At 38.3% G+C, this 21,405-nt stretch overlaps 1 protein-coding gene and 1 long non-coding RNA gene across 3 annotated transcripts in view; one reads left to right on the plus strand and one right to left on the minus strand.

Annotated features, from left to right (window-relative positions):
* The window catches only part of LOC115221061 (GRAM domain-containing protein 2B-like), a 230,812-nt gene that overhangs the window by 151,662 nt on the left and 57,745 nt on the right, over positions 1–21,405 (minus strand). For both annotated transcript variants that reach the window (XM_036510419.1, XM_036510418.1), the window contains one exon: positions 16,891–16,995. In XM_036510419.1, coding sequence (XP_036366312.1) covers positions 16,891–16,995 — 105 coding nt within the window. The remainder of the gene's footprint in view (positions 1–16,890; positions 16,996–21,405) is intronic.
* LOC118766739 lies at positions 1,786–21,130 on the plus strand. Its single transcript, XR_005002645.1, has 3 exons — positions 1,786–1,795; positions 8,857–8,862; positions 21,001–21,130. It is a non-coding gene; the product is annotated as an uncharacterized LOC118766739 (long non-coding RNA).

A 21,405-nucleotide genomic window follows, 5' to 3' on the forward strand; every position in this document is an offset into this window, starting at 1 on the left:
ATCTAATAAAGGCCCGAAACATATGTACCGCTGAATCCTTGGCATCATGTTTTTATTTTGATTAATATATATATTCATTTATATATACATATATATATATATATATTTTATCTGTAAATATAATGTGTGACAATTATTTGGTAGCCATGATAAAACTCCAAGTTTCGGATGTCGGGGCGGAAACCCATGCCAGCATCTCTTCAGTTATTGGGCCATCGAAAAAATGCTATGAAAATGACCATTAAAACAAAGGGAAATTACTGTGTGACTGACCGTTATTAAGACAAAAAAGCTATTAGAATGACTGCTAAGTAAGGATCCCTCCCCTTACTTAGCGGTCATTCTAATACGTCTTTTGTCTTAATAATGGTCAATCACACAGTAATTTCCCTTTGTTTTAACGGTCATTTTCATAGCATTTTTTCGATGGCCCAGTAACTGAAGAGATGCTGGCGTGGGATTCTGCCCAAACATCCGAAACTCGGAGTTTTATCATGGCTACCGAATAATTATCACATATATTTACAGATAAATTCCTCTATTTACATAATACTGAGGTCTCTTTCATTCTTTTGTTGTCTTGCCATTTCTATCAATAAATATATATATATATATTTTATATATAAAAAATACAAAATGGGACAACAATGCAAAATATCCAGACAGTTAGGTGATACAAAAAAGGGTCAACAAAACATCCAGATAGATGATACAAAGAAAACAAGGATGAGTCATTCGGAGTTTTTTTCTTCCTCATTTGAGTTCCAGATTATCTTTGCAATTTTGGCTGATCTCAACTGTGTGTATAAATGTAAACAAACAAATATTTGTTTTGTTATTGGAAGTGTCAAAATGTGTATTGTACGATACAAATAAGAAAATAATATTTTTTCGGACAAAGTTGCCACCCCTGGGTGGTTGTTGACAAATTTTTCACCCTGTAAGTGTAATTTACCCAGTATTTCCGCTGTTCAATATCAACTCTGTATTAAAAAAAATATCATCTTATTTGTGTCATACAATATATCACCGGGATCACTGCGACCGACCAAGCTATCAGATGTTGCTACACATCACTGGTCACAGTACGCTTCGCATTGTTTTAGCCTTCAAGTGATGCCACCCCGCTGGCTAAGCGAGCAGGCCAACAGAAGAAAGAGTGAGAGAGAGTTGTGGCGGAAGAGTACAGCAGGGATTGCCACCACACCCTGCTGGAGCCTCGTGGAGATTTAGGTGTTTTTGCTCAATAAACACTCACAACACCCGGTCTGGGAATCGAAACCGCGACCCTATGACCGCGAGTCCGCTGCCCTAACCACTGGGCCATTGTGCCTCCACGTCATACAATATATATAAAATCTTAATTTTATCTCCGTCTTTCCAAGCTGACATAGGTAGGACAGTTCAACAGGATTCAATGGGTTGGAGGATTATATCTTGCTTCAACATTTAATTTTTTTATGGTTTCTCTGAGTGGATGCTCCTTCCTATAACCAACCACTTTACAAAGTGTACTGGACATATTCTATCATGGCACCTGCACTATATAGGTTGCCTTGCCATCAGTAAGATTAAAGAGACCTCTCAAGCTCTGCATTGTAACTGCTTGTATTGATTACCAATTGCTTAATGGAGTGTAATGGGTGCTTTTCGAAGTGTCAGCATTGTTGGGGTTACTTTGCAGCTTGCAAATTGAAAGAGAGCCCCATGATGTATGAAACAGATTTATTGTAAGAAAATGGTAATGGAGAGGATAATAGACAGAACAATCTTGGAAGGGGAAGAGTAATGACAGGTATTAATGTGAATAGGAGGAGGGACAAAGTGGTAATGGTGATGGGATGGGTTGAGTAGGCAGACCCAGTGAAGGGGTTGGTCAGTTTATCTAAGTTCATTAGGGATCAAAGCAGTTTATAGTGTTTTGTGTGTGTGTGTGTGTGCATGCATATATTTGTACATGTCTATGTGTGCATGTGTGTGTGTGTGTGTATGTGTGTGTGTGTGTGCATGCATGTATTTGTACATGTGTGTATGTGCATGTGTTAGTGTGTGTGTGCATGCATGCATGTATTTGTACATGTGTGTATGTGCATGTGTTTGTGTGTGTGTGTGTATGTGTGTGTGTGTGTGCATGCATGTATTTGTACATGTGTGTATGTGCATGTGTTAGTGTGTGTATACGTGCATGCATGTATTTGTACATGTGTGTGTGTGCATGTGTTTATACATGTGTGCGATTGTTTAGACTTGCACTTCTTTGAAAATTGCTGAGTAGTGACACTGTAGTCACTTCCTTTGTCAACACATCCTTTGCTGGCGTTGCACTTTGAAAGATGCAAAAAATAAGAGACTTTCTTACTTGAAAAACAGGTAAAGGTTAGTGATAGGAAAGCATCCATCAGCAAAACAAAGCCCTTTGGTATATGCATCTAATCCATGCTAGCATGGAAAAAATATATGTGAAATTATACAGTCAAATGGGGTGATGTAATTTATCTTGCAACTTGCAAGACATTCACTTTAACTGCCAGCTAGAAATCATGAGGATTTCAGCACCTTCCTACAAGATGGCAGGATGACTCTCTCTAGCTGCTCTGAGCAGAAATATTGCTACACACATGCTTACATATACACATGAGTTTAGCCTCTGAAGAAATACAAGAACTTAGTGAAACAATTGTACAGCTGTAAGGCAACTTATATATATATATATATATTAATAAAGTTGCAAAGGCATCACAAAAACTGTTACTCAGAGTTTCATGTTCGTGTTTGTCGTGAAAATCTGAGTAATAGTTTTTGCAATGTCTTTGCAGCTTTATTAATCAAACATATTACTCTACCTCCAGTATTTGAGTACTATTTTTTCCATCTTGTTTCACATTTATATGCTTACTGTGGCATGTATATATATATATATATATATATATATATATATATATATATATATATAGATAGATAGATAGATAGACACACACACACACACAAATTATTTGTAACAGTAAAAAACAAAGTAGATAAAGCTATAAATAAAAATATATGTCAGGTTAAAAAAAACCTTCATGAATGGAAAAAGGTAAAAGCTGCATGCACGCACACACACACACACACTCACATGCACACATGCATGTTTGGGGACTAGAACTCAATACCAAAGAGTACATATTTTTTACATGGGCTGAGACTTTCATGCACTGCACTTATCAAACTATATATCAAACTATATATATCACCATTCATCATCCACGTTTCCATGCTTGCATGGATCAGATGGAATTTGTTGAGATGCCGTTCCTGTTGCTAAGCCAAACCTGTTTCAAAGTAATGGTTATACTTCCCATCACCAGACATGTTTTCGTGGAAGACTGGAAATGAAGGACACTGCTTCCATGATGGTGACATCCGTTTACGACTATCTCACACACATACACACACACAGATGCACACATGTACACACACACACACACACATATGCACACATGTACACACACATACACAGATGCACACACATACACAGATGTACACACACATACACACACAGACAAATACATATACACACAAACACACACACATACATACATACATATACACAAACATACATACATACATACATACATTAATGACAAGCTTCTTTAAGTTTCCATTTACCAAATTCATTCACAAGGCTTTGGTTGGCCCAGGTCTATAGTAGAAGACACTTGTCCAAGGTGTCACACAGGTGGGACTGAACCTGAAACCATGTGGTTAGGAAGTAAACTTCTTACTACACAGCTATGCCTGTGCCAGTAAATACGTGTGTGCGTGAGTGTATACATATATATATATATATATATATATATATATATATATATATATATATATATATATATATGTATATATATATATGTATATCTCACACAGCCGCATATATACCCAACTATATAGACTCAAAGTATCTGCTTCCAGCCAAAAGTACCCTTTATAAGAAAATTGGATGGGCATATTCATTTAGTTAGTTCATACATACATACATACATACATACACACATATATATATATATAGAGAGAGAGAGAGAAAGAGAGAATGTGAAAGAGAGAGGTTAAAATTCAAAATAGAAAGTCAGCTGATTGTATAAGAAAAACAGGAGAGTCGGAGAGGGAAAGACAGAAGGAAAGAGATACTAAAGTAATCATAGAAAGAGAAACGAAAAGATTGCATAAGAGAAGATGAGGAGATAGACAGAGATAAATAAATGGATAGATAGATAGACAGAGAGATAGATAAAAAGAGAGAAAAAGAGAGAGAGAGAGAATGAAAGATGAGGTCATATTATATTATAAAAGGATGGTGGCAGAGAAAGGATACAATAAGGGGGAGAGAAAGAAATAATAAAGATGTATTTATATAAGAGAGAGAGAGAGAGAGAGAGAGAGAGAGAAGGAAAGAAAAATAAAGAGTGATAGAAGGAAGATGTTACAAAATAGAGGAATATTTCACAAATGCAAATATGTAATACTTAATAATAGTACATCTGTCCTACAGTATATATATGTGTGAGTGTGTGTGTGTGTATAGTGTGTGTGTGTAAGGGAAGAGGGTATATATATAATTTGGAGCTTTAAGTTTTTAAATATAAGATGATAATAAACAACATACATATGTATGACCACAAATTTTATACATACATTCTTCTGTATGCATATGTACATACATGCAGACCGATAAATATAGTTATATACACACATATACACATAAATATACAGTCCGTTGCAATGAAACAGACAATCCGACACACATGCACGCACGCACACAGACGCTTACAAACATATATATGCATATACGTATGCACATACATACATATACAAATGCATATGAATGTATATATATATGTATGTATGTATGTATGCATGTATGTATATGTGTGTTTACATACACACAAACCACATACATGTATGTATGTTTATAAATATACAAACACGCACACACACATGCATGTAAATCTACACACCTGATTACCTCCAGAAGTCGGTCCCACATGGTAAACAAGTCCCTCTCTACAGTGACCATACTTTGCAGATGCTATACATAATAATCTTACTTCTGGTCAATTGTCCGTTTAACGCCAGCTTCTCTATCAAACTGTAAGAGACTGCTTTGCCAAAATATATCTGGGATGAATGCCAGATCACAGAAGCCAGTGTCCGAACCAATCATAAACACTAACACTACTGTTTTACTAATATAAAGACACACACACATACACACACACAAATATATATATATATATATAAATATAAATATATATAATTATTAATTATATGTGTATGTATATGTGTTATTTATTTATAAATATGTATATGTGTATATACACATGTAGATATAGTACATATATCGTATATATATATATTATGTAAATGTGTATGCGTCTATATATATATATATATAATGTAAATGTGTGTGTCTCTCTCTCTCTCTCTCTCTCTCTCTCTTATATATATATATATATATATATATATATATATATATATATATATCAACCCATGCTAGCATGGAAAGCGGACGTTAAACGATGATGATGATGATGATGATAAATATGTATGTGTGTAAATATATATATATATATATATCTGTCCGTCTATCTATATATATATATGTATGTATACATATATATTTGTGCACATGCATATGTTTATATATGTATGTGTGTGTGTGTGTGTATATATATATACACACACACACACATATATATATATATACATAGATAATGTATGCATATATTTTACACACACACACGCAGTAACATGCACATGTATATTTCATTTGTATATGTACATACATGTGTGTGTGTGTTTACGTATATTCATACATCATCATCATCATCGTCGTCGTGAATAGTTTACATCACCATTTTTATTCTGGCAAAGGTTGGACAGGTCATCACAGACTGAAGCGGTTCTTATTTGGAGTTACTTCCTCCTGGACAGTTCAGCGACCACATTCCGCTTGTGTGTCCCACATGTGTCATACTCCTCTTTGGCTCGATGCCCTTCTTAAGCCAATCGCTTCACAGAATAGCCTGGCCGAGACTTGCCATGCACTCTGTTTTACTTTATATTGCTTCTGTTCACTGAGAGGGTATAAAGAGGGAAATTGATGGGAGGAAACCTGGGGGATAGGAATGAGAGGGTGATAGGTGAAAGAGTAATGGAAGAGAGAGAGAGAGAGAGAGAGAGAGAGATAAAGAAAGATAGCTAGCTGTATATTTGCTGTTGGTAGGTTGGTAGGTAGATGGGGAATTGAAGAGAGAAAGGCAGAAGGGGACAAGATGAAGTAATGGAAATAAGAGAAAGTGATGAATAGGAATAAAGATGGACAATGGTAAGACAAAGAGTGATGGACATTAGTAATTTGGGACTGACTGGGTAACTCCAATGCTATCCCTCATGACATAGGTGGTGTGGTTGGAGGGGCATCGTACAATAGTTCGGAAGTAAGCTAACAGCAGAGTGGGTGAGTGATAAATGAGAAAGTAACAAAGAGAGCGATAGAGTAGTATGTATGTATGTATGGGTGTATGGGTGTGTGTGTATGTGGACATATATATATATGTACACATATGCTCAGATACATGTATGTGTTAGTGTGTGTAAACGTGTATGTATATATATGTGCCTGTGTGTGTCTGCGAATAAAAGACATCAGGCATAAATGACAAAAATGGATAACTTAAACAAAACAAATGGAAGATTTTTCTTCATCAGCTGGCTGTAAGGGATTGCTGTGATTTCAACATCTTTAGATAGTACTGCTAAGAACAGTGGCATCAACAAACATCAGAAAAGGTTGCTAGGGAGTGGTACAGTGACTGGGGCAGAAAATAAAAAAAAAAATTTTTTTTTTTAAAACCAAAATAAATATAACAAAAATACAATACTATTGACCCAATAGCAACTCTGGGAAAATGAGAAATAACAAAACTAGGCGTTTGAGTGATTGTCTTGGAAGGGACAAATATAATAGAGAGATATAGAAAATGGTGTGTTCTTGTAGAGAACTCAAGTCAAATAGGAATGAAGCTAGTGGGAGTGAATATGAATAATGAAGAGGGAGAATTGCATTTTGGGAATGGAACAGGTGAAATATGTTCTTTTATTTGTTTCAATCATTTGAATGTGGCCATGCTGGAGCATCACCTTTAGTTGAATAAATCAAATCTTTCAGTTTCTGTCTACCAAATCCACTCCCAAGGCTTTGGTCAGCCTGAGGCTATAGTAGAAGATACTTGCCCAAGGTGCCATGCAGTGGGACTGAACCCAGAACCGTGTGGTTGGTAAGAAAGCCACTTACCACGCAGCCACTCCTGTGCCTCAGTCAACAATTTAATTTCGAGTGCTTCTTATGCACCACAAGTCCTTACGAGAGATTCTCTCAAGGTAAATAACACAGTATTCTGTATTCTAACACAACCTCCATATTAAGTTGGAGATCCAAATTACCTTTCCTTTCTGTTACCCTCTCCACCGACACCCTCTTACAACAATAAACCTGCTCCTACTCTCATATTTTAACTTCTAAACGCATTGCCTGAAGTCACCACCTTCTCTCTTATTCCCCTTTTCTAATCTGGCTGCACTTTAGTCTTAAAAGTTACAAGGTGACTTCACTATAACTGGTTCCATGAAAAATGCATCCAGTGCACTTTGCAAAGTGTTTGGCATTAGGAAGAGCTTCAAACATTGGGGCAAGATGGCACTTACCAACCTGTTGGGGCCAGTCTAATTGTCCAACTCATGCCAGCATGGAAGTCAAATATGAAATGATGATGATGTTGGAGCTTCACAACCTATTATTAACTGAGCTCATATAAACCAATTACCTATTTTTTCATCCTCACTTGCATTGTTTACATTAGGTGTATTTAGATATGAAGCATCATAACAAATCCAAGCTGGCTAGAATTTCTATAGAAAATCTGTAGACATAACCTTAAAAAGTGATTTAATAGCATCGCTAACAATATTGACTAGTAAAGCATTTAATATACTTTGTAGTATATTATGGTTGTATAACAAAATATGGTGTCCCTACAAATATTTAATATGAGCTCTTAATTAGCAGGTAAATATATTTTTACCTGCTAATCTATCTATCTTATCTATCTATCTATTTATCTATTTATCTATCTATCTATTTATCTATTTATCTATCTATCTATCTATCTATATATATATATATATAGGCATGGCTGTGTGGTAAGTAACTCGTTTACGAACCACATGGTTCCGGGTTCAGTCCCACTGCGTGGCACCTTGGGCAAGTGTCTTCTACTATAGCCTCGGGCCGACCAAAGCCTTGTGAGTGAATATGGTAGATGGAAGCTGAAAGAAGCTCGTTGTATATATGTATATATTTATATGTGTGTGTGTGTGTGTGTGTGTGTGTGCATGTTTGTATGTCTGTGTTTGTCCCCACAACATCGCTTGACAACTGATGCTGGTGTGTTTATGTCCCCGTAACTTAGCAGTTCGGCATAAGAGACCAATAGAATAAGTACTAGGCTTACAAAGAATAAATCCTAGGGCCGATCTACTCGACTAAAAGGCGGTGTTCCAGCATGGCCACAGTCAAATGACTGAAACAAGTAAAAGAATAAAAGAATATATATATATATATATATATATATATGCCCCTTGTACCTACTACTTAATATTTACAACCTTCTATCTACCATATTTCTTAATGAGTATAAAATCTGCCTGGCTTGTTTGAATGGAGGGTGATCAAGTAGCAAGTCGATTTGCTGAAGTTTGTGTTACAGAGGGTTAGTTCATTTGTATCGCAGAACTCAAGAAGCCTTAATTCCACCTCATTCCTAGAGCTGTGTCCATAGCTACCATGTACTCCAGAAAAGCCATCATAATACTGCTCAACATCATTATTGAAACCACCAGCCAAGATAATGAATGCCACTCGAACTTTGCAAATATCTTCTCTAATATGTGTGTGTGTGCGTGTGTGAAGGCATATGGTTTAGTGGTAAGGGTCTTTGGCTCACAATTGTAAGTTTGTGAGTGCAATTCTCAGCAATGCACCGTGTCCTTAAGCAAAACATTTTATTTCACATTGCTCCAGTTTACTCAGCTGGCAAAAATGAGAAGTAGCAGTATTCCAAAGGGCCAGCTTTGTCACATCTTGCGTCACACTGGATTTCCTTGAGAACTTTGTTAAGGGTAAGTGTGCTGTAGAGTGCTCAGCTACTTGCATATTAATTTAATGAGCAGGTTGTTCTGGCTGTTCTGTTGATTGGATCAACTTGAATCCTCATTGTTGTAAATGAAAGAGTACCAATTATATATATATATATATTCATCATCATCATCATCATCATCATCGTTTAGCGTCCGTTTTCCATGCTAGCATGGGTTGGACGGTTCTACTGGGGTCTGTGAAGCCAGAAGGCTTCATCAGGCCCAGTCAAATCTGGCAGTGTTTCTACGGCTGGATGCCCTTCCTAACGCCAACCACTCCGTGAGTGTAGTGGGTGCTTTTTACATGCCACCCGCACAGGTGCCAGACAGAGCTGGCAAATGGCCACGAACGGATGGTGCTTTTTACGTGCCACCGGCATGGGTTAGTATATAATCATTTGATTATATGTGGTGGTGGAACAATGTTGTAGACAGGGCTATTAGAGACAAGAGACAGGCTTGGAAGGACTGGAGGAATGGCGGTAGTAGGGAATTGTATCAGATTGTGAAAAGAGAAGCTAGGAGACAGGTATATTTAGCCAGAGGGGAAGTAGATAAGAAAAGATTTGTCAATGTTCTGCACTGTGAGGACCCAAGACTTGAGGTGTTTCGTGTTGCAAGACAGTGTGTGAGAGAGAATCATGATGTGGTAGGAGAGAAATGTGTTCGCATGGATGATGGTTCACTTGCGCTAAATGAGGATGCAAAGAGAGAGGTTTGGAGATGCCACTATGAAAAGATGCTCAACAAAGGGAATGAATGGGATAAAGAGAGTCTGCCGAATAGAGGGACCAGCTATCCGAGTTGACAGTTCCATGGTAGTTAAGGCAATTAGAAGTATGAAGACAGGGAAAGCCCCAGGCCCATCAGGAATTACTGCTGAGATGCTCAAAATATCTGGTAGTGTCGGCTATAGCCTAGTCACCCGTATAGTTAACCAGGTGATACACGAAGGAGTCATACCCAATGACTGGTGTAGTAGCATAATAGTCAACTGCTACAAAGGTAAAGGTGACGCCCTAGATACAAGTAATTACAGAGGTATCAAGCTGTTGGATCAGGTAATGAAGGTTACGGAAAGGGTCATAGCCCAACTGATTAGGGAGAGAGTCAACCTGGACGAGATGCAGTTTGGTTTCGTGCCAGGGAAAAGCACCACCGATGCCATATTTCTGGTGAGACAGCTGCAGGAGAAATACCTAGCCAAAAATAAAACTCTGTACCTGGCTTTCATTGTCTTGGAGAAAGCCTTTGAAAGGGTCCCCCGTTCTCTTATCTGGTGGTCAATGAGGAAACTAGGGATAGATGAATGGTTAGTGAGAGCTGTGCGTGCCATGTACAGGGACGCTGTTAGTAAGGTGAGGGTTGGCAACGAGTACAGTGAAGAATTCCGGGTAGAGGTTGGGGTCCACCAAGGTTCAGTCCTCAGCCCCCTCCTATTTATCATAGTCCTCCAGGCAATAACGGAGGAATTCAAGACAGGATGCCCCTGAGAGCTCCTCTATGCTGATGACCTTGCTCTAATTGCTGAATCACTATCAGAACTGGAGGAGAAGTTTCAGACGTGGAAGCAAGAATTAGAATCGAAGGGCCTTAGAGTCAACCTAGCTAAAACCAAAGTCCTAATAAGTAGGAAGGTAGACAAATCTCAAACGCCTTCAGGTAGATGGCCCTGCTCGATCTGTAGAAAAGGTGTAGGTAGGAACTCTATAAGATGCACCAAGTGTAAGCTATGGACACATAAGAGGTGCAGCAATGTCAAAGGAAGGCTAACTAGGAATATAGTTTTTGTATGTGGCAGATGCTCAGGAGCAATAAACACTGAAAATGCGCAGAGACCATCTTCCGCCACATTCCAGTGAGAAAAACTAGAAATAGTTGATAGTTTCTGTTACCTAGGTGATCAAGTCAGTAGCGGGGGCGGGTGTGCCGAAAGTGTAAGAATACACTAGAGTAAGAATAGCCTGGGCAAAGTTCAGAGAGCTTTTACCTCTGCTGGTGACAAAAGGCCTCTCGCTCAGAGTAAAAGGCAGACTGTATGACACATGTGTACGAACAGCCATGCTACATGGCAGTGAAACATGGACTGTGACTGCTGAGGATATGCATAAGCTTGCAAGAAATGAAACCAGTATGCTCCGATGGATGTGTAAAGGACAAGTGAGGCCATAACTCGTGGCCCCTACATGGGTCGTAGTCAGTCCACCTGTGCATACCTTCCTTCTTGGGACATATAACTCTACTTGTGAAGACCTGTTGAGGCAAGTGAAAATCAAAGAATCAAAAAATCGAAATCAATCAACATCAATGGAATTTGTAGTTTGTGGTATCAGCGCCAGTGGCACATAAGAGAACAATCCGAATGTGGCCATAGCCAGCACCGTATCGACTGGCCTCCGTGCTGGTGGCACGTAACAAACACCATCCGATCATGGCCGTGCCAGCCTTGCCTGGCCTCCGTGCCGGTGGCACGTAAAAAGCACCATCTGAGCGTGGCCGTTCGCCAGCCTCGTCTGGCACCTGTGTCGGTGGCACATAAAAAGTACCCACTACACTCACGGAGTGGTTAGCGTTAGGAAGGGCATCCAGCTGTAGAAACACTGTCAGATCTGACTGGCCTGGTGCAGCCTTTGGGCTTCCCAGACCCCAGTTGAACCGTCCAACCCATGCTAGCATGGAAAGCGGACGTTAAACAATGATGATGATGATGATTGGGTTTATTTACATTTGTGAAGAAAAAAAGATAGCCTTCCCCCCACCCGTAACCCTAACCCTAAAACAGATTGAAATGCAATAGATCGATACTAGGGTCATAATTATGGGTGACAATTTCATATGACACCGCTAGAAAACACTGCCGTTCAAACCGAAAACATCCCATATTTTCTGTGGAAGACTGGAAATGAATGACCTCACTTGTATAATGATGATACTTATTTACAACTATCAAGTAATGTCTAGACTAGGGCACATACAAATATATACACAATTGTGCATACATACATACACATTACACACACACACACACATACTGGGCCCAAGGGATCAGAGAAATTATGCCTGTTTAACATTGAGTTATATATTTCATTGCATGTGTTAAATTAATATTCATAGCTTTCGTTTGGGAGGGCATTACTCACTACTTACTTTGCTTAACCAGAGGAAATATCTTTCATAAATGTCGAGGAACCTGGAGTCAACTATAAGACATACATTTTGTAAACTTAGCCAACAGGGGAGATAACTGTAATCATTAAAATAGAGTTATGTCCCCTTTGAAATTTATGTAACGCTCAGACCCTAATCTAACAATCAATTGTCTCACGTTTCTGAAGACACACGACTCTAAATCTTATAGCAGAGTGTATGAGAGCAGTTTCAGGATCTGGTACTGGAAACATAAGTCTACATTTAAACGCAAAGAAAAACAACAGAAACACTACAACATTGTCAAGATATATATGGCATCTTAAAGTACAATAATACTAGCAACTCTGATCGATCTATACTCTAGAAAATGTGCTCTTTATGCCAATTACTATGGTCACTATAATTACAAGAAACACTACCTCCTTACCAGAACAGTAGACATTTCATATATGAGAAATGGAGCTGATTAATAAATATTTCCTAAGTAATTTTAGTAAGACAGCTACTGGACTCAACTGAACAGCCAAATGTATTGCTAAATAATCTGTAGATCACTCTCACATGTGCAAGACAAACTGGAAGTCAGTAAAATGAACCACCACAAATACTGAATCAGAGTGTTTAACAGCTGTCCTTGTTTGAAGATTGTCATTGGACACTGACCAGAGACAGTCTAAGTAATGGAATACTCTTAGAACAACAACTCCAGCTGTTAAATATTTACTCTGAATAATATATTGAAATTTTTTTACTTTATTCAAGGAATTCAGAATGTTGAGCCTCATGGAGAAGATGATTAAGGATTGAAATAATTGGTGACTTGCTGTGCTTGAGAAGACCTGTCCTTCTCAGCAAAAAAGTGGTCCTAAAAGCATATTGTTTATATCTATGCCCCTGCACTCAATCTGTGTCTGTCAAGTCTCTGCACCACAACTAATCTTCCCAACACCCACTCTTCCATCACTCTTCTGACTAGGGCACCTTTTCTTCTGCTGCTGTAATTATATGAGATCAGAACTGCATACATTTCATTACACTTTTGTACTACCAGTTATCACTTTCCATGAAACCACTATTCTTTAATCAATGTCATCCCTTACCAGTTTGTTTTCCACTGAATGCCCTTTTCACCCCCCACTGTCCAATCCTGTTCCACTTCTCTCTTATTTTCACTTTTGTGTACCTCAAGGGCATACCTCATCATCATCTTTTCACTTTCTTTCCAGGTAGGTTAGTCATGTATCTCCTCTACAGCAAGACACCTGTTCCTGTACCTCCATCATACTTTAACCTTTCAACACTTGGCATAAAACTACCTCCCTCAATACTGCACTCTAACTCAGTCGGAGGATCTTGTCTTGCACATTATTTGGTAACTTCACTCGTGCTAGTACCATGGAAAAAAGCAGTCAGTACATACTGTAAAGTGGCTGACAGTAGAAAGGACATCCAGTCATAGAAATGTCAAAGAAGATACTGGAGTTCAGTGTAGTCCTCTGGCTCAATGATTTCTGTTGAACCATCCAACCCATACCAGCACGAAAAACAGCCATTAAAAGATGAGGATGCTAATGTAATAATACCTCATAATGACGGACCCATGTTTCATCTCCTGTGACTATTCTGCTCAAAAATTCCTTGCCCTCATTGTTGTAGCGATCAAGTAAATGTTGGCAGATCTCAAGGTGTTTGTGCTTGTGCTCTGCAGTAAGCTCTCTTGGCACCCAACGTGCACAGACCTTATGGAAGCTGGGAGCATCTTGGATAATTTGATAGGCAGAACCATGACTAATCTGTAGGGAATGTCTACCTCATCGATGATAACTCACCGGTTCCCCATCTTCTCTTGAGCTTGCTGAATCTTCTCATCAGTGGTGGAGGTTGATGGGCGTCTTGCACCCTCTTCACGTTTCATGCTTGTCCAACCACTTTTAAACTTCTCGATCCACTCATACACACTTCTACATGGTAGTGCACTGACCCCATATTCTGCTAAAAGCTTCTGATGAATTTCGGCACCTGACACACCTTCCGACCAGAGAAATCGGATCACTGCTCTTTGTTCTTCTTTGGTGCATATCGCTAGCAGAGTGGACATGCTTACACTGTAGAGCCAGAAAGGAAAATGGTGCAATCAGGCTCAAGCTTTGATCACGTGACCACAATAGTACCAACTATATGCACGCATATGCAGAAGACAGTGAGGCAATAATAAAGACATGTAATGGTGAAAGTGTGGAGAATTTTTGACTTCCCTTCATATATATATATATATATATATATATTGGTAAAAATGGTAAGATAACAAAAGAAAGAAAGAGACCTCAATATTATGTAAATAGAGGAATTTATTTGTAAATATAATATGTGACAATTATTCGGTAGCCAAGATAAAACTCTGAGTTTCAGATGCCGAGGTGGAAATTCACACCACCATCTCTTCAGTTATCCAGCCATTGGAAAAATGCTTTGAAAAATGACCTGGTCCATATTGAATTCTTCTGTGTGGTAAATTACCTCCCGAATGCCGCTATTCTTCCCTAAGAGCTAATAGAGCTTTTTTTTGGATAATCACCAGATATTGGTTGAGGACTCTACCACGCAGAAGAATTCAATATGGACCAGGTCATTTTTCATAGCGTTTTTCCGATGGCTGGATAACTGAAGAGATGGTGGTGTGAATTTCCACCTTGGCATCCGAAACTCAGAGTTTTATCTTGGCTACCGAATAATTGTCACATATTACATTTACAGATATATATATATATATATATATATATATATATCATCATCATTTAATGTCCATTTACAATGCTAGCTCTCAACCATTTTTTTACTTATGGACCCCTTTGAATTCTATTTTATTCAGTGGGTGGGACTTTCATAACCATTTGATGTCTAAAAACACCTGTTATATTTTTATGATTAAATATTTTTAGGAATTGTGTAAAAACATATTTTGTGTATTGTAGAAACATAACTAGTTTATTGCACGTAAATCTTAACACCAAAATCTTATATAGGCCTCCAAGTACCATAGGGATCCTAGTTGAGAACCAGGGTCCATATGGTCAGACAGTTTGACCAGAGTTTGTAAGCTGGAGAGCAGCACCAGCCCCCAGGCATCTGTGTTGGTTTGCTTTTTATGGCTGGATGCCCTTCCTAATGCCAACCACTTTACAGAGTGTACTGTGTGTTTCTTACATGTCACCAGCATGGATTCTGTTTATGTGTCACTGGCACCATTTTAATATCCATTTTTCTATGCTTGCTTGGGCCAGACAAAATTGAATTGAAGAGATAGATTTTCTATGTCCTGGTGCCCTTCATTTTATCAACCCTCACCTTTTCGAAGCAAGGTAATAATCCTTTTTTCCCCATTGAACAATTAAACAGCCTGAACAAAGTTATGAGCTACTTTTTTGCTTACTAAGATCACACATGCTAAAAAGCTCAGATGTGCTTTCATGTTTCAACACTTAGCATAATGCTCTCTCCCACCTCAAGTACTCCCCACCACATTTAGTAGAGGGAGTTTTGCCTTTTCCCTTTTTCCCTGTTCTTTTTCTGCCTTTCGAGTTACTTGTTTTCAAGCCACTAGTCCTGGTGGTATGAAAAAAGCACCCAATACATACTGTAAAGTGGTTGGCATGAGGAAGGGCATCCAGCTGTAGAAACCATGCCAAAGCTGCCACTGCAGCATGGCGCAGGGCTGCTGCTCTCTGAACCTGTCAAACTGTTCAACCCATGCCAGCATGGATAATGGCCATACAATGATGATAATAATATATATATATACATTAGCACACACACACAGACACACACAAACTAACACACACATATAGTATAGGTAGTTAGGGTAAATTCAAGCTGTTTCCTCTTGAAGCACATTTGGTTATTCTATTATTACAATTGAATATGTAGTCTCAGTTGCTGCTGTATGTTAGTTCAAAAAATATATAAAAATTGAGAATTAGGGAAATATTATTTGCAAAGTTATTGTATAACAAAACAGGAGAATGGAATTTATTTTGGTATTATTTATATCTTCATTACATGTGTTTCATTTGTTAATAGGAATTACGAAGTATTACATGTTGGATAGACATATAAGGAATTTCTTATTAGAAATTCTTCAGACAGAGAAATTAAATAATATATTAATTGTTATTGTTTAATTTCTCTATCTGAAGAATTTCTATTACGAAATTCCTTATATGCTTACCTAACATGTAAAACTCTGTAATTCCTATTCAGAAATGAAACATGTAATGGTGAATAAATACCAAAAATGTCCAATTTCATGTTTTGTTCTATATATATATATATATATATATATATATATATATGGCTATTATTTATTATTGTCTAAATATTATCATAGAGATCTATGCACACACACACACACATACATCATCATCATCATCATCACTGTTTCAAAGTTTGAATAAAAAATTCAGATAAATCAAAATTTTGAAAAAAATAAAAAACCAATTGTTTTGGTTGATTCACCTGTAGCCGTTTGAAGTGGTATGTGTGGCATTCTGGGAAGTGTGTTCAACTGTTTGTTGAATAACAGAAGGAAATATAATGGCTGAGGTCTGGCGGAACAGTTTACTGAAATGATAGAAGAATTAGAGAGAGAATGAGTGATTGAGTGCTGGTAGGGAGCTGGACTGAGCATAAAATAGGCATATATAGGGTGACTCAAGGATAGGTGAAGTGTGCGAGTGAGGGTGAGATAGTGTGAGTAAATGGGAGATACAGAGAGAGAGTGTAAGATGGTGAGAGAGAGACAGAGAGGAGAGGAGTTTGAGGTCATAAAGCTAGAATGTATGAGAAATATGAATCTGTTACCTTTTCTTGTTTTTTTTACCTGTTACAGTCGTTCGATTGGGGCCATGCTGGAGCACCACCTTGAAAAATTTTTAGTTGAAAGAATTCACCCTAGTACTTATTTGTTTAACCTGATACTTATTCTATTAATCACTTTTGTCGAACCACTAAGTTATGGGGACTCAAACTAACCAACATTAATTGTCGGGGGACAAACACATAAACAAAGACACACATGCATGCGCGCGCATACACACACACACACACACACATGACAGGCTTCTTTTAGTTTCCGTCTACCAAATCCAGTCACAAGGCTTTGGCTGACCTGAGGCTAAAGAAGACACTTGCCCAAGACATGGGACTGAACCCAAAACCATGTGGTTGGGAAGCAAGCTTCTTACCACACAACCATGCCTATAAAAGTTTGTTATGCATCATCAAAAAAGTTTTCAATACTTCCTGTATGATTGTGCATCTGTGTGGACACCTGAGTGTGGAAATCTGTGTCTCTGTGTATGTGATTGAGAGTACAAGTTTGTGAGTTTGTGTGTGTGTGTGTACATCAATTTTGAATGATATACTCTTTTACTTATTTCAGTCATTTGACTGCGGCCATGCTGGAGCACCGCCTTTAGTCGAGCAAATCGACCCCGGGACTTATTCTTTGTAAGCCCAGTATTTATGCTATCGGTCTCTTTTGCCGAACCGCTAAGTGACAGGGACGTAAACACACCAGCATCGGTTGTCAAGCAATGCTAGGGGGACAAACACAGACACACAAACACACATATATATATATATATATGACAGGCTTCTTTCAGTTTCCGCCTACCAAATCCACTCACAAGGCATTGGTCGGCCCGGGTTATAGTAGATGACACTTGCCCAAGATGCCACACAGTGGGACTGAACCCGGAACCATGTGGTTGGTTAGCAAGCTACTTACCACACAGCCACTCTTACATGTAGGTACATACATTTACATATATACGAGGGGATGCTGAAGGGTTCCTGGCTTTGGGGAAAAGAAAATACAGGAGGATGAGTTTATGATTTTACTCAACATATTCTCCTCTCAGATTCACTCACTTACTTCAGTGGTCCTTCAGTTTTCTTAAACCCTGTGAAATAACTTGGAAAGTTGAGCTTCTGACTAGGCCCTCTGTGATACCCTTAAAGTCAGGAACTTTCCAGCATGTCCTTGTAAGCATGTTATATATGTAAATGTATATACATGCATGCATATATAAATATACACGCATGCACGTGTATACATATGCACATACATATGCCATAGAAACCCTGCCCAAAATGGAATGCACAAGAAAGACACAGTCCTCTGAAACTCTCCCCTGGAGGGCAGGAACTCTGAATAGGAACTGAGTTGGAGCATGACAACCGATCTGAGATGATGTTGATTACAATGGATGTATATGACTGTGTGTGTGTGTATCTTCACAAACACACACAGAAGTATGGAGAGATATGAAAACATAACAAAATGTCTGGTCGATATGCATAACATTACCATTTGTAAAATCTACACATTTCTTTATACATAAATATATATAAAGCCTTACGCTATTGAAACTGTTTCACAGAAATGTTGTAATATGCTGTACAAATGCTGTTTTTCTGCCTGTCTGCCTGCCTGCCTACCTGTTTATCTGTCTATCTATCTATCTATCTATCTATCCATTGATCGATCTATCTATCTGTCTGTCTGTCTATCTATCTATTGATCTATCTGTCTGTCTGGCTATCTATCTATCTATCTATCTATCTATCTATCTATCCATCTATTTGTGTGTGTGTGTAATATACAACATTGATCTTGTCCATCTCATGTATACTTACAATTCAATTCTATACACATCAAAGGCAAGCAGTATTGAAATACATAAATTTGTATATTCATACATGCACTCATATGTATTTATGTGTGTTTATATATATATCTGTACAAATGAAAAGAAAGTGTACTGAAAACCTTGTACTGAAATTTATATTCACAGATGAATAGCAGTTGATTCAAGTCTACTCAAAGTTTCATAAATACACAAAACATATGTCTAACCATTGTCTGGCACTGTGATTTCACCAATAAACATATCTCATAAGCTCCTTCATGAAATGCAATATCTCGAGATCAATCTCCATCACTTCATTACAAATCTTGCTGGGCATCACTCTTCCACAGGTTACCTTCACTTTAAGCATTCATCACTTCTGAAGTTGTCATCATTCATACACATGATATGCCCATACCTATTTCTTTACTACCTACAAAAGGCTAAACACAGAGCGGACAAACAAGGACAGACAAATGGATTAAGTCGATTACATCGACCCCAGTGCGTAACTGGTACTTAATTTTATCGACCCCGAAAGGATGACAGGCACAGTCGACCTCAGCGGGATTTGAACTCAGAACATAACGGCAGACGAAATACAGCTAAGCATTTCGCCTGGCGTGCTAATGTTTCTGCCAGCTCTCTGCCTTAAAAAAGATGAAATACCTATTTCTTTACTACCCACAAGGGGCTAAACACAGAGGGGGCAAACAAGGACAGACAAATGGATTAAGTCGATTACATCAACCACAGTGCATAACTGGTACTTATTTAATCGACCCTGAAAGGATGAAAGGCAAAGTTGACCTCGGCGGAATTTTGAACTCAGAACGTAACGGCAGACGAAATACCGCTAGGCATTTCACCCGCCGTGCTAACGGTTCTGCCAGCTTGCCACCTTTGATATGTCCATACCAGTACCACTTACTCTCTTGCGCATTACAAAGGCCTTCTTCTTGCCGATGAATGCTAAATATAGGGACTTACTTCTAGCTGAATACTTTTCCTGTACTTGTGTCACTAGTGGCATTGGTGGTACCTTTTCCTGGTATGATGCTGAACTGCATCTCACCCAGGTTAATCCTATTCCAAATCAGTTTTGCAATAACTTTCTTTTTAACTTTTATAACCTGATCCATCAGTTAGCTACATGGTAGCTTCCTTTTTCTAATGGATTTTCTTTGCACTTTCAGCAGTTCCCAATGATGCTACTAAACCAGTTATTAGTGTGATACTTTCCTGCACAACCTAATTGGCCATGCAGGTGATTAGCCTGTAACAAATTCCACCAGAAATTTTAAGTATCTCAGCAGTAATTCCTAATGGACTAAGTAGATTTCCTCTCTTCATATTTTAAATTCCTCTATCTACCATAATACTGTTAACCCTTTAGCATTTGAACTGGCCATTTCTAGCCTAAATATTCTTCCTGTTTTATATTTAAACCAATCAGATGCAGCCTCTCACACCTACCCTACAATGTCCTTCTAGAAATAAGCATGAAAATCTCATAGATTTTTTGACTCTATTGACCAGAGCATTCCACCTCTCATCTAGCCAAGTCCTTTCATCAGCTACAGATATGATTTGTAGCCTTCAGCAGGTTTTCTCATAGGAAATTCCAGCTGACCCCTAAAAGTTTCAATCTTCTCCTTTCCACTATCATTTGTGTCATTGAGAATTTCCCTGAATCTACAATCTATTGGAGATTCCTTTAGTTTCCATGCCTTTGTTCTCCAGATTATCCTTTTTCTCTGAGTCTATCTGGCTCTTACTTTGAATTCACAATCATTAATCTTTGCTGGATGGTATATTCTTCATCAGGAAAGGATTTCGTATTTACAACTTTCTGCCTTGTTTCTTGGTGAGAATATGAAGGTGGGCTGAAAACTTCATAGGCTGACTTTGAAGGAGTGATGCCAGAGTTCAGAAATCTTGCATGTATTAATTTCAACACTTCTTAATAATAACTGCATTGTTTCTTTCCAGGTAAACTGACATCTTACTGCTCAAAGAAGACTTCAAATGTAACTAGTAGCGACTTCCCTTGAAAACCAACAAAATTTGGCATCATGGTGCTACCAAGAACCTATAGGAAAAGGGTTCATCCCCCAAGACATTCATGCTGACATGGTTGCTATACTAAGCGATGATATTCTAATTTTATCAACAGTGCAAAAGTAGGCAGCGGAATTTAGGAGGGGAAGGGAGGGTCTAGAATCTAACCCAAGGTCTGGATGTCCTGCAACATCCACCACTGAGGAAAATATTGATCAGTTTCACAACATAGTGATAGATGATAGGCAATTGACTATAAATCAAATAGCCAATGCTA

This window comes from Octopus sinensis, linkage group LG17, assembly GCF_006345805.1.
Source record: "Octopus sinensis linkage group LG17, ASM634580v1, whole genome shotgun sequence".
Taxonomy (NCBI): domain Eukaryota; kingdom Metazoa; phylum Mollusca; class Cephalopoda; order Octopoda; family Octopodidae; genus Octopus; species Octopus sinensis.